The sequence below is a fragment of the Magnolia sinica genome, chromosome 12, assembly GCF_029962835.1.
Source record: "Magnolia sinica isolate HGM2019 chromosome 12, MsV1, whole genome shotgun sequence".
Lineage (NCBI taxonomy): Eukaryota > Viridiplantae > Streptophyta > Magnoliopsida > Magnoliales > Magnoliaceae > Magnolia > Magnolia sinica.
The window spans coordinates 48,311,655-48,326,411 of NC_080584.1; the positions used below are offsets into that span (position 1 = coordinate 48,311,655).

At 36.3% G+C, this 14,757-nt stretch overlaps 1 protein-coding gene across 3 annotated transcripts in view; it reads right to left on the reverse strand.

Annotated features, from left to right (window-relative positions):
* The window catches only part of LOC131221331 (tobamovirus multiplication protein 1-like), a 72,284-nt gene extending 69,497 nt beyond the window's left edge, over nucleotides 1–2,787 (reverse strand). The window contains exon 1 of one of the 3 annotated variants that reach the window (XM_058216549.1): nucleotides 2,494–2,787. In XM_058216549.1, the coding sequence (XP_058072532.1) occupies nucleotides 2,494–2,640 (147 nt within the window). In that variant the 5' untranslated portion in view covers nucleotides 2,641–2,787. The remainder of the gene's footprint in view (nucleotides 1–2,493) is intronic. The other 2 variants (XM_058216547.1, XM_058216548.1) reach the window with 2 other exon arrangements.
* Between the last annotated feature and the right edge of the window lie 11,970 nt (nucleotides 2,788–14,757).

Genomic DNA, 14,757 nt, shown 5'->3' on the forward strand with positions numbered 1-14,757 from the left:
ATTCTATAAAACTCAAGCAATACAACCACGAACTAAGACCTAACCCGCATCAAGTTACGAGGCAGCTCAAGGTTATCATCCCCATCCCTATTAGCTTTACAATAATATAGTTCCTCCACAACTTCAGTATTATGCCCAACTCGTGCACTGATGATACTAGATCGTGTATTGCTTAACATCTCCCTGGTGCTCATCATCACCAAACTGCACTAGTATGCCCATCAATGGATATTGAGAAAACAATGTAACTCCACACTTAAATTGCAAAAGGTTGAAAATGGAAGAAATTTGAATTTCTCTAATTTCCATCATTTTCCACAATCAAAATCAAAATTTGTTGCTTCAAATCCATGTCAATGTGTGAAAATCATGCTTAGATTTGGATTTATACTTGTTTTCTTCCTAATCTATTGAAAAAGACGACATTAGACCAGCAAAATCAAAATTTTCTCCCCTTTGGGTTGCGGCTCAAATCCACTCTTGAAACATAATTTCTCCACCAAAATCTAGTTTTGATGCAAAACAACTCAAAGTTGTGCTCCCGAAAACATAGGTACAAACAATTTCTCCCGGAAAATCTTGTCCAAAAAAAGGCTGATTCGATTTCTCCTCCAAAATCTTGTTTTGATGCAAAACAACTCAAATTGTGTTCCCAAAAACATAGGTACAAACAATTTCTCCCAAAAATCTTGCCCAAAAAAGGCCTTTTTTTTTCCCTCAAATTCTAGCAATATACTTTGTTGTCACTCGATACTTGCAAAATACTGCAAGTATCCATCGATACAATGCGACTTTATAAAGATCACAAGTATCAATCCATACACGTGATATTGATACATCACGTTATCAATAATATCGTGATAATATCATTGATGTGAGGGAATAGTTAGTATACATCCCATGTTTCATATCGATACCATGCGATATCAATGATATTGGCCATAATCGTCAATACATTGAACAATGGTAATAATAGCTTCACTCAATAGTTATAAGTCTCCATATCAGATTGGATGGAAGAACCTACTTCCTTTGGGAATTCCACTTTGGAATTTTTGTACAAGGAAAAACCATATGGGGAAATTGTTGATGGCTCTAAGAAGGAATGTAATTCGAAGGGCATGAAAACCCTAAAAAACTTAAAACCCTGATGATGCCCACATTATTAGTTGGATCCTCAGTTCAGTGGCTTCTCACATTCCCTTAATCCTTTGTCCTCATCAAACTGCACATGCAATGTGGGAATACGTGCTCCGACTCTATATCAGAATGACGATGCATGATGTTTCCAACTTGAATAGAAGATAAGGGAGGAATGTAGTCAGAGTGATTCTTCGAATCAGGATTGCTACTCAAGATTTATTACCCTTTAGTTAGAATAAGGCTCCTTGGATATACCACTATACAAACACCTATGTGTAGAAACATTGGAATCCCAGTTGGCTTCATCTCTCTGCTTCTTACTCCACATATGCAATGCCGGTCAACATTTTTAAGGCAGAGTGAAAAATAAATAAATAAATGTTCCCCACTATAGGGTTGAGTGGGATACATAGGAACAGGTGGAAAACCCAAGAGGGGGTCGCCCACCCCTACACGTGTGGAGAACGGAAGGAGTAGAGGGAAAGAGGCAGTGGCCTCTCCCTTTATATATACCCCCTTTGTCGCTCATCCATATGTCTCTCCTTCACTCTCACCCTCTCCACTCTCCTTAGCGCTTACTGCTCACCAGACCTTACTAAGGGTTCTCCACTTCGGGCTGCAAACCCACCCCCCCCCCCCCCCCTGCGGCAGCATCTGCACTTCCTATATCACTAGAAGGAAAAGGAGGTGAGAGAAAGAAGAGATGAGACAAATAGAGTGGGGTCCATCCACTTGTATAGGACCGGACTGTCAACAGCTCCACTTGTATTTGACCGGACTGTGAAGTCAGCCGACCATCTCTGCCATCGGATTAGGGAGGTGAATTGCCTTGTCTTCCTGAATGTAATTGATTTAAGTGTGGACCATCAAGTTCCATATTTCTCACCCCGATTCGCTCGTGTAATTGTGTCACTCAATCCGTAACGATAACAATCAAAATGTAATATGCCACATATCAGCACCCATAAGTGTAACAATAAATTATTACTCAAGTCCAAAATAGAAACTTCCTGATTAGACCTTAACTTGAAAATCAATTTTGGTTTGGATGACTGTAAAAGTTCTGTAATTGGGAAGTGACTTTCAGGTAGTGTTTGGGGAGGAAATTCAAATGTAAGTCACTTGACAGAGGAGTGACTTCTCACCTCCAGCCCCGTGAAGCTTCCTGGTAGTTTTGCATGTAAGTGACTTACAGCCGAAAGTCACAGAAACAGCAAAAAGAAAAAGAAAGGAAATTCAAGCCGGAGAACAAACATCAAAACCCTAAATTCAATCAAACCAATTACAAGAAGCAGGAAAGAAAATCCAAATACAAAATTAGATTGAGAGAGAGAGAGAGAGGAGACGAACCAGAGCGACGGACGAGACGAGGGCGTAGGCGGCGCAGAGGAAGAAGAAGATCCCGTCCTGCCACTTAGTCGATTCGTTGATCTCGTGCCACCAGTCGAAGGTGGCAGTCGGCTCTACTGCTGAGACGTTGAAGGGTAGTGTCGTCATTTCCTCCAAGCTTCTCTCTTTAACTGAAAGCGAAGGAGAGAGAGATTCTACCAGACTCTCTTTCTCTCTACCTAAGCTTCCAAGCTTTTTCTAGAGCAGCTGGCGCTGAGAGAGAGAGAGAGAGGGGGAGAGAGCTGATTCCGCTGTTGCATCAATTCCTATCGGGAGTCGGCTTGAGAGATGCAGGTTTAGTTCACGCCATCCGCTCTCTATGAAGCTACTGGATTGCCACTGAGGGCGGCGTACTGCGCGTGACCCGAGCACGGAGATATCTCCGTGCCAGCGGCAGTGTGGGGCCCATATAGATGTCCGTGACAAATCCACTCCGTCCATCTGTTTTGAAAGACCAAAATAGGACAAAATTATAATAATCAGTTATTTTCCAAACTTACATCGGCCATACCATCCGAAACAGTGGGTATTGAACACCTGGAAGTGATGGAAGTTTTATATCAGGATTATATTTGTTGCTATAGTTTATCTGAATGTTAATAATTCTATGAAAGGTTTGGATGGTATATAAAAATCATGGTTAGATCCATGAGGTTTCAACGGTGGACATTGCTTTCCCACTGTTTTGTTGGTGCGGCCCACTTGAGTTTTGGATATTCCTAATTTTTATACTCATGTCCTATTGTGTCCTTTAAATACAGATGGACAGAATGGATTTTCTACATCACGGACATCCGTGTGGAACTCTCTGTGCCCAGGGTCACAGGCAATCCGCTCCTGAGGGAGATTGGATCAGAGACAAGACGTTTCTAGGATAGGCTGAAAGTACAAATCCTCGTGTGCAGGACACAATGATGTTTTAATTAAATCCAATCTGTCCATCATGGGTGGAACCTTGTATTCTCCTTATCACCAAAAAAAAAAAATTTATTAATCCAAAATACAGATGAACTACATCTTGTAAAATCGTCGCTACACACACTAAATCACACATGTGGCCAACCTGAGTTCTTGAATAACCTAAATATCTTTTATTCCATATATTATACTCGGATTCATCTTATGAATGCATGAGATATAATATAAAGAACAAATTAGGCCCTCTCACAATCTGGAAGTCTTTTAATGGTGGACATCATAATCGTAAATTTTCCCTCTGTTGTGTCCCATCTAAGTTTTTTAATTAAATTATTTTTCGTATATAATTAGAAATTTATGTTTAAAAAACGATTAACGGATTAGATTTTATTTAAAAATCATTTTTATCCTAAAACATTGACTTGTACGTTAAGGTTAGAGTAGAGACGCTTGTAGGATTGTAAGAAGCATGGAACATGCGATACTCGACATTCGTGTTTCGACAGTATACGCGGGTTCTTTAATTCGGGGACATTGTTAGGTAATCCAGACCATTGATCTGTATCTTACGGCCATACCTAGACTGTGGCCCAAAAATTTATACCATGTTCGAATACCCTATCGACCAATATCGGGTCCTTTTCGGTTGGATGTAGACTGTTGTTGTATCTTGCTTCTTGGCCGTCTATTTATAGGCCAAATCAAGATGTGCAAGATTGTTTTTTCACGGAGATTTTTGGGTTATAATTCATCTAAGGTTGGAGACAACAGATCAATGGTCTGGATTGCTCGTGGGCCCAAAGGCCCGTGAATAACTCCTCGAACTTGAACCTGTTTGTCCTTATGTCTGAGATCATTTCCGGCCTGCTGATCGTTTTGTTGAGAGTCATTAGGGCGCGGATTAGGCGGGGAAGGGGTAACAGTACGGTCCACCTCTACGTATGTGTTGCATATCCACGCCGTCTATCCTAGGGCCACAAAATTTTTAGATCAAGCTGATATTTGTTTTTACCTTTAACCAGGCCTTTGTGACCTTATCAACAGATGGGATGGAAAATAAAAATTACAGTGGGCCCTAGGAAGTCTTCAATGGTGGGCTTTCAATCACCACTATTTTCTTGTGGTGTGGTCACTTAAGATTCGGATCTTCCTATATTTTAGGACTATGCTCTAAAATGACTTGAAAAAAACGGATGGACAGCGTGGATATTCATCTCATACATCCATATGGGCCACACGGTTAAGGTCTCACCCACTGAAATGTTACCCCTGCCTCACCTAATCGCAGGCGGATTGCCTACTGACGATTGTCGCCTTGTCGCTAGTTTAGCTACTGGACAGTGCTATGTAAGCCGCATCATGGTGTATTTGTTTCCGTCCATCTATTTTATTCTTAGGGCATGAGGCAAAAAAAATAAGACAAAAACCGAGATATATCCAAACCTCGTGTAAACCAACACCTAAGAAAACAACAGTTATTGAACACCCACCGTTAAAAATTTCTTGAGCCCACCAAAGTTTTGACCAATATCCGTGTGAGAGTTGGATGGGAAATAAATATTACAATGGACTTTAGGAAGCTTTTAATCGTGTACGTTTAATCACCACTGTTTTCTCATGATATAGTCCAATTAAAATTTGAACATACTTTATTTTGGTTTCATGTCTTAAAATAATCTCTAAAAATAGGTGAACAAAATGAATAAAACACATAAATTACGGAGAACCTCATATATCATTGTTTTATACCGCACGATAGAACAGGTATGGCAGAGGAAGAGGATTACTGTCCGTGTATTCAAAAATGATGGGGACTCTTGGAATTTATACATGACGTGGTATCGTGGAAATCAGACCATCTAAATCATTGACCCGGCTGTTGACGAAGTATAACTGGACCAAGAAAATTCAGACGGTTAAGATAATGGTTTGTTTTTTTTTTAAACCTTTTAAATTTGGACCACTTGCTATTTTACTTTTAATAATACATTTGATATCCATTAATTCCATTTGACATTTATTAATTGGATGACTAGGATTGCTTGAGACATGCGTACTTAATGTGTGGATGATGAATTAGGGTGAAATATCATTGAGATTGGAAGAAATGATTCTGTATTCTCTCATATCATTTAATCCCACAAGTTACAACGGCCATAGACCGCTACCAGCTTCATAACTGTGAGTATGATATAATCGCTTGGTCATTCAAGATTTGTAAACAAAGCCATTCGTGCAACAAGATCATTTATCTACAAGCGACAAATTACTTAAAATCTCATTATTCTTTTATATAACTTAAATGTCCTTATAACTCCAGGCTGTGTGACAATGACAAGAACACTATGAGGTGGCTTTGACTCGTGTGTCTTGTCAAGGTCAGTTTTATGGATTTATTTAGAAAAATTAACTATGTCACGTCACAAGGATTAATTATAGAAGAGTCCGGATCCTCTGTTACCTGGTAAACAGAGAATTCCTATTACCTGGATCCTCATTGGTCCACGTCACCACTTACTTAAAAAATAAAAAAATATAAAAGAAAGCTCCGGACGCCAAACCGTTATTAAAAAAACAAAGGAAAAAAAAAACGGGAAGGGAGGGAAAAGAAAGAGAGGGTGTGTTTCGTGACCTCCAACTCGCCCTTCTCGTCAACGAGTTCGCCGACTCGAACGTCGACTCGCTCCTCCACGACTCCACCCACCTCAACGCTGCTTTCAATCTCTCCACAGTCTCCCTCACCCACGGTCAGTAAATCCCCAAAATACCCTTCTCCTGCTTCCAAATTCCTCACCACCTCCCTTTCTCACTACCAAATTGCCCTTATGTTTCCTTCTATTTTCCATTAGGCTGCAGTTGTTGCGATGTGGGCGAGCCTTTTAGAGAATCTCTGCAGCGGATTGTCGATAACAAGCACAATTTCAACTGCCTCCTTGTAGAGGTATTGTTCCTCCGTTGGTTCCGTTGCCTACCTCACTTGCATACATTCAAAGTCCAATTTTTTGAATTTTTAGTCCGATGCTTTTCGGATTTCCAAAATTTTCATACAAAAAGTTAAAGGAGGGTGTGTTTCGTAGACATCCAGGCTTGAGAAGCCAGATAAGTTTGTAGCGGAGTTAGAGGAAGTCGGCATAAATCTGGATTGGATTATTGTTGTGGTGGATGTTGAATCACTTCCCAAGATCTTAAGCATGGATGTTGTGAAGCAGCAGTTGCAGCATGTGGATCTTGTGCTGCTGAACAAGTACATTTTTTACCTGGTAGGAATGATCACATGCATTATCCAGCCCTGTGTTCCCTGCCAACATGTCATGTGTGTAGGATATCTGGGCCATGCAAAAGAAAGAATGTGGATGGTTCATTTAAAAAGGAAGCAACAATTTGAATGGTCTGGATTGTTGTACCTGTACCACCATGTGACGGACAGGGAACCAGATTGTTTTTTCCAACCAACTTAATTGCCCTGATTGTTTTGTTAAATTACCAAAAAAGCCAAGCACTTATCATGGTATGGATAATAAGTATAGGGAATGATCACATATTCAGACGTATTTCAATTCAATTTGTGGGGCTTACTTTAATGTGTGAAGAATCCAAACCATGCATCAGGTGATCCACGTCCTGCTCATTATATAACTCAAAAACTAGGCTGGTCAAAAAAAACTCGAGTCCAGATCTTCTATTATTTGGTAAACAAGGATTCCCTGATTGCCTAATCCTCTTGCTTTTGGATGGCCTTTTTTACCAGTAAATAATTTGACAGACTGTAAATGATTTGCAGTATTTATAGGAAAAAAGTTTGGATTTCATTTACAGGCTCGAATGGTTCTCCATTCACAGGACTTAAAATGCTTTACGGGCTATCCAAACGCACACAATCATTTACCTGTAAATCATTTATTGCCCAAACAGAATAGGCACCTGTAAATCATTTGCAACTTAAACCATGTCGCAAAGGAAGGATGTCTCCTCTTAAAATGTTCACAAGACCACTTTGATTGATCATTATAGGTCATTCATTAGGCCATTCAAAACTCTAGTAGCCCACAGATTATATAGGATTTGGGGATAATTTTCTTCGATTGCTCTTAATGATGACCCTGTAGATTTATTTAAAAAAAATTTAGATTTATTTGAAGTGTTTTATGTTAGATGACGGGTTATATATATTATACAACTTTTTTTTTTTTTAATCAGTTCTCATGTTAAATTTCTCTTGACATTATAGGTCAATTGAAAATAGAGCTCTTATGGCTTTTTTGCATGCCATGCCTGGTGGATTCTATGCCTCATTCATGACGTGATATAGGCATCGACTTAGCAGTGAAAGTTGGTATGGATGATCCAGACATGGATGAGAAGGTACCGAATCCAGAAATTGGTATGGAGTTTAAAACAGAGAAAGATGCATATGATTTCTACAATAGTTTCGGAAGGAAAGTCGGTTTCAGTATTTAAAAGCATAGTGTAAAAAAAAGACAAAAAGACAGGTGTATTGAAAATGAGAGATTTTGTTTGTTCCAAAGAAGGTAAACGTTCATTTGATAAACGTGATGCTAATGTGAAGCATCATCGGGATGAAACAAGAACAGGTTGCGAGGCACATATGAAAATTAGATTGGGAGTTGACGAAAAATATCGTGTTACTGATATTAAGATTGATCATAATCATATTCTTACATCTCCTGAAGAAGCTCATTTGTTGAGATCATAACGGAAATTTACTCAAGAAGTAGTTGCCGATAATTGTGATAATGCAGGTATAAAGCCAAAAGCGACATATAATTTCATGACTAAACAAGCCGGTGGTCGACAAAATGTTGGATATAATTTGGTAGATTACAAGAATTATTTACGGACGAAAAGGGTGAAAGCAATGAAGAAATTTGATGACGAAGGTCTTTTGATATTTTTTAAAAGAAAGCAAGCTGAAGATCCAATGTTCTTTTATTGTATTCAATTTGATATTCAAGATTGTATCACCAACATTTTTTGGGCAGATGGAAGAATGATTTTAGATTATGAACGTTTTGGAGATGTGATTTGCTTTGACACAACGTATAAAACAAATGAGTATGGACGGTCATTTGCACCATTTATTGGTGTTAATCATCATAAACAGACAGTTATATTTGGGGCTGCACTCCTCTACGATGAAACAATCGATTCTTTCAGATGGTTGTTTAGAACATTCTGTGATGCAATGTGTAGAAAAGAACCCCAAACCATTCTCACAGATTAGGATAAGGCTATGTCAAATGCCATCAAGATAGAGTTACCTGGAACGGTTCATCGTATTTGTGTATGGCATATGTTTCAGAATGCTTGCAAACATCTAAGTCATCTATTTTGTTCTTCCAAGTCGTTTGGCAATGATTTTAGTAGATGTGTATATGATTTTGATGAGGAGCATGAATTTCTTAAAGCATGGAAAAGAATTATCATGAAATATAATCTCACAGATAATATATGGTTACAACAGTTATTCAATGAAAAGGAGAAGTGGGCATTAGTATATGGAAAGAATAGTTTTTGTGCAGATATGAAGAGCACACAGCGTTGTGAAAGTTTAAATAAGGATTTGAAGAAATACTTGCATCCTGGTCAAAATATAATCAGATTTTTTGAACATTTCGAACGCTTGGTGGATGATAGACGAAATGCAGAATTAGAAGCCAATTTCAAAATGACTCAAAGTTCACCAATTGTAACTTTTCCTGTTAGCATCCTAAAGCACGCAGCTAGTGTATACACACCAACTATTTTCAAATTATTTCAAGCAGAATTTGGTGATAGCCTTAATCAAATAGTGGAACAAGTAGATGAGTCTGGTACAGTCAGAAAATATCAAGTTTTGAATAGAAGAAATCAAAGTCTTCACATTGTTACCGTTGACTCAATGGACGAGTCCATCACTTGCAGCTGTAGAAAGTTTGAATTCATGGGTATTTTGTGTTCCCATGCATTAAAAGCTACGAATCATACCCTCACAAATATCCCGGCTAAGTACATCTTGAGAAGGTGGACTCGAGAAGCTACTTCAATTTCATTCTCCTCATTAAGTAGTAGAAGTAACTCCATTGATAAAAGCAAGAAATCACAATCCCAGCATTACAATAGTTTACTTTGCAATTTTATGAAATTAGCAACAATGGGTTATGAAAGTGAAGAAGCATTTGAATGTGCTTCCAAGCATTTAGAATGGATGTTGCAAGATTTGAAAAAGATTTTGAAAGCAAAAGAAAATGAAAAAGAAACCTCATCATATGTTGAAAGCCTGAGTAATGAAAAAGGCGTTCAAGCTTATCGGGTAAAATTCGAAGATGGTGATGTGCAACAAAGAAGTGAAATCATTAAAATTAAAAAAGAAGCTCATGAGAAAGCAATGGAAAGTTATTATATTAAAAGAAAAGGCGCTGAAATCATTGAAGTAAGAGAAAAAGCTCATGAAATTAAAAGAAAAGAGAATTGTCGTGGTAGACATAGAATTAAGAATAGCTTGGAGAGAGGAAAATCGAAGAGATGTCGACAGAAAGAGCAGAGAGATACACCAAATCCAGTCCATCCCAGTCAACAGCCCACATTAGTACGCTCTAATGTTCAATCTCCATTTGTTCAGGTAGCATTTTGATTACCCTTAGAGTAATGAAAATTTATTTTATAGTGAAATTGAAATTTTTCAATGAACTTAATATTTACTTATACATTATGTTAGGGATACAATAATGTCGGGCCTCTCCCCATGACCACATACTATATACCAGAAGCACAGATTCAACCGCAACTCTCTCCTTCTTGGTGTCAACCACAGCTGTTTCCTTCCATGGATCAACCACATCCATATATCCAGCATGAAGTTGATTCAAATTTTCATATGCTTGATAATTTCAACTTTACACAATTACTCTAGGTAATAAATAACATTTAAGGAAAGCTGATATAGTTTAGTTTTGTAAAATGAAAATGTATGCATATGTAAACTTAGGTATTTTAGTAATTAAAAAAGTAGTTGTTATTCAATTTGAACTTTAATTTGAATTATATCTTAATGAAATTAACTCGAAATTTATGGAATGTTGACTATATAGTATCCTGTTACATTTGGTGCATTCCAACAGTTCATGGTAAGAGACAGTAATTCAAAATTTGGAACAGAGGAACAACGACCTTTATCGAAATAGAATATGGTAAGGTTCATCGTATCTAATATTTTCTTAAATCATTTTCAGATTTTTCCTAAAATATCTTAGCCCCTAAGTATAATCACATACTCCATTCTCATCACACTCTTATGTGTAATCACATCACACTTCCTTATAATGCACAACAGATCGTCTAGTGTATGCCAATCAAACTCCACTATCCATATCACATCCTTAAGTTGAACCTCAACACACACTTCATCACCAATATGATACTGTCAAGTGTAATGGGACCACTCTAATTGAAAATCCCTTCGCATCCTAAAGTGGAACCAAGTTATTATCTCAATCAACCACATCACACTCTCAATGGTAATCCCATCACATATTCTAACTCAGATATATACTACAACCACATTACATTCTTAAGTGTAACCAACTCACACACACCTTCATTTTCATTACACTCCTAAATGTAAATGCATCACATGTACATAAATGCATATCATATGATCAAGTGCAACCTAATCACACTATCGTTAAAACCCTATCATCTCTGTCTTCAAATCTCTTTGCATTCTCATGTATAATATAAATATATACTTCTCCAAGTGTATAACCCAAATATACAAAATGTGGATTAAATGTGTAATTATATGTTACTTTCATTCATTTTTTTTCAGGCATTGCTTTGAATTAGGAATGGTGTGTTGTTATTAATGGGATCTTCATGAAGGTGAACTTCATTTTGAATTATATGCTACGGGAGGGCAATTCAGTTTTGGATGGGCTTTGGCAGATAAGAAGTTCAAGTAACAACTCCTTCGTTATATGCTGCAGGAGGGTAATTCAGTTGTGCTAAGGATAATTGTTCAAGTCGAAGGATGCCCAGATTTTGGCATGTTTTAAGAATTCAGAATGGCTATATTTTTTAAAATCTCTTTTGATTTATAACAAATGTACATTTTGTATGATATACATGCCTTATACGATAGGTGGGGTCTTTTTTTGTGGGGCCTATCCTAGTTCATGTACATTTTGTGCAGCTATAGGTCCATTATACGATACACGAGGAAGGTGAACTCCATTTCTATTTTTTCTTTTTCTTTTTTTTATGGGGCCCACTTGAATTAATGTACATTTTGTATTGTTTAAATGCATTATACGATATGTGGGGCATGTTTCTTTTTTGTGGGTCTTCAAGAATTCATGTACAGTAATTTTGAAAAATGATGAAATTACATATTAAAATTCTACTTATGGATGTAATGAAATGCTGTTTACATATTGAATTTTTTCTTTTGAGATGCGATAACGATCAAGGAAGTTGAAGTCATGCAAGTGACAAGTTTAGAGATTGTTGGAGGCTCTTGAGGCTCTTCAATTGAGTCGGTGCTTACTTTTGATGATTTACAAACACAACATACTTGTATAATGAATATCACATCTCCAAGCTTAGGTGTTGAATTACAATTTTTGTCATCTTAATTGTTGGGTTTGATTTTGATGCTTCTTACCTTAATTAGTATTCGACAGGTCGGGGCTGGTGCTGTTTTGGGATGTACAGTATCCTATATAACTCTATTCAACATCCAAACATGACATTTTATTTACCAATTGACATGACCTCTTCTGTAACTAAATTTTGTGACTTGAATTTATCTAGGTAACTATTACTTTTGCTTTATCACCTACGATTATTATTATTATTATTATTTTTACTTTTTTGCTATTTTTTTAATGTAATTTCTTTTATGGGTTTTAAATGAATGAAGAAACAACAAGGGTTATGGAACATAATCACGAGAGATAAACAATCACGATCTCTTTAGCTTGTAATATCTTCCCTAGATGAATCCACACAAAGACCCCACTCGAAAAGAGAAGAAAATTATATTCTAGTAATTAGTATCATCCTTAGCCATACTAGCCATCTCCAACTCATGTGCACCTGCAATATCACATTGAGCAGGCCACAAAAGTATAGGAATGTCATACTCATACTTTCGAAGTCTTGCTTCACATCAAAAAAGTATATGAATGTTTCATATATGGAAATGGCACAATAAACCCAATCAGTTCATAATGTCTACTAGAAATAAAAGAAATGTAAGAAGTAAGCAGTGTTTGTGATTCTGAACTTAGGAGGAAATTAAAATCGAAACTAATACCTTATTTCTATGGACTTATCTTGCCAAGCAAAAGTTGTGCAGCTATCTTTTTTCGTTCAAATTGTATATCTCCCTGACCATGACATTCAACTGTAAATATATCTCATAAATGATACATAAATGAAAAATCCTAAAGAAGAAGTGAAAATACCGAATTAAAATAAAATCAATCTCCTTAGGACAAGCAATCCATAAATTTTATCACGAAAAGACAACAATCATACCTATTTACATTAAAATGATAAAAGTGAGTACCTATTAAAATAAAATCAACACACATATGTACAAAGAAGTGATTCAAAGATAAACATACGAATTTTTTTGTTGAGGGCATTCATTATCCATAATGAGTTGAAAAGTACCGCAATCGGGTATACCATGTATTGAAAAATATTTCTTTACACTTGTAACCTACAATAACGAAAAAAAAGTAAATATTCTCATAATCATATTATTCGAGTTTAAACAATTTACTTCGAAAAAATAATTTAAATTGAAACATATAAACAACTACATACCATTGTGTTGATGTAGCTAGATGCATGATGACCTTTGATAGAGTGGTAAACTAAAAATATTTTTTTCTTCAGATCAATAGTGAGCAAATACCAGTGTGATACTTCATTCATAGGAATAAAAATTTTATCTCTACTCCCCAAATCATAAGGTATCGTCTCGAAGACACGTTGAAGTTGGCGACTAAAACTATTATCCGTGTCTTCACTTTTCTTTTCTTTTTGCCTTATCATTTCTCCTTGAACATATAAATTGCTGAAATAGTTCAATCATGAACAAATTAAAATGCTTACTTAATACATCAATATTTGTATGAACATTGCGTATTTAGATAAAAAAAACTTACATGAAACCAGGTATTAAAAAATGACATTTTAATAAATCCGGTCTATCTCTATTTTGTCGACTCTTCAACAATTCACTATACTTGTCTATAACCTAAAACACAATTTAAATATATATATATAATATGTCAAATGATTATACTCTTTGTATCCATTAATAGTAGATTAATATATGCTGTTACATGAGGTAGTACGAGAATGAAAACAGTATATGTGGATATACCTCATCATCAAGCCATCCTCTAGGATCAATCAATAAGTTTAACGAACTTCGAAGGACATAAAGTGATCTACAAGAATCCTCCCTAAAGACATGTATTGGGTATTAGTATGAAGAACTACCACAATGAAAGCAAGTGAATAATGATAAACTGGTTAATTTATGTGTCATACTTGCAATTAGTCATGTGAACGAAACTTTTAATTGCAACATCCTCTTCTTGAGACAACATAAGCCCAGCCGCCCTCTCTTCCATTGTTGAATCATTATCAAGTGGTTTTACTTTACTTTTAGTATTACGTTTATAATATGTTATCGTGTACGGTGATTGTAAGACTTTTGAAGCATTTCTAATCCTACCACCCTCTTTCACACGATTCACTATGGAACTCGGACTTCCAAGTACAAAATCATGATTGGTGGCCATTGCATTCATAGGAGAGAAAATATGTGGCTCATTTGCAGCTAATGGTGTATCCGATATTACATTTATACAAGGGGAAAGTTGTGGACTACATGCTGACATCCAATTATCCTCTATTGTCTCACACATTGGACTAGTATAATGACATTTCTTCTCTGACTTTGTCAATTTATCAAATATCTCTGTGATGAGTGTTGCCTGTGTATCTAGCTTATCTTGCATTCCCTTTAACACCTCCAATAATTGTTTATGTTCCTTCAACATTTCTTAGTAATGTAAGCTTTCTTCGTGATTCCTATTCTGAATCATAGACTGGTCCTATTTCAATAGCATAAAATTCAATACAAGTTGAAATAAACTGCAATAAAAACAAAGTATTTCAAAATAATTTTTTAATTAGAAATATGTGCATGTATATAAATGAAATAACCATTATGTAAAACGTACTTACGATTTTCTCTTCCATCCTCACAAGTATAGGTTCCAACCA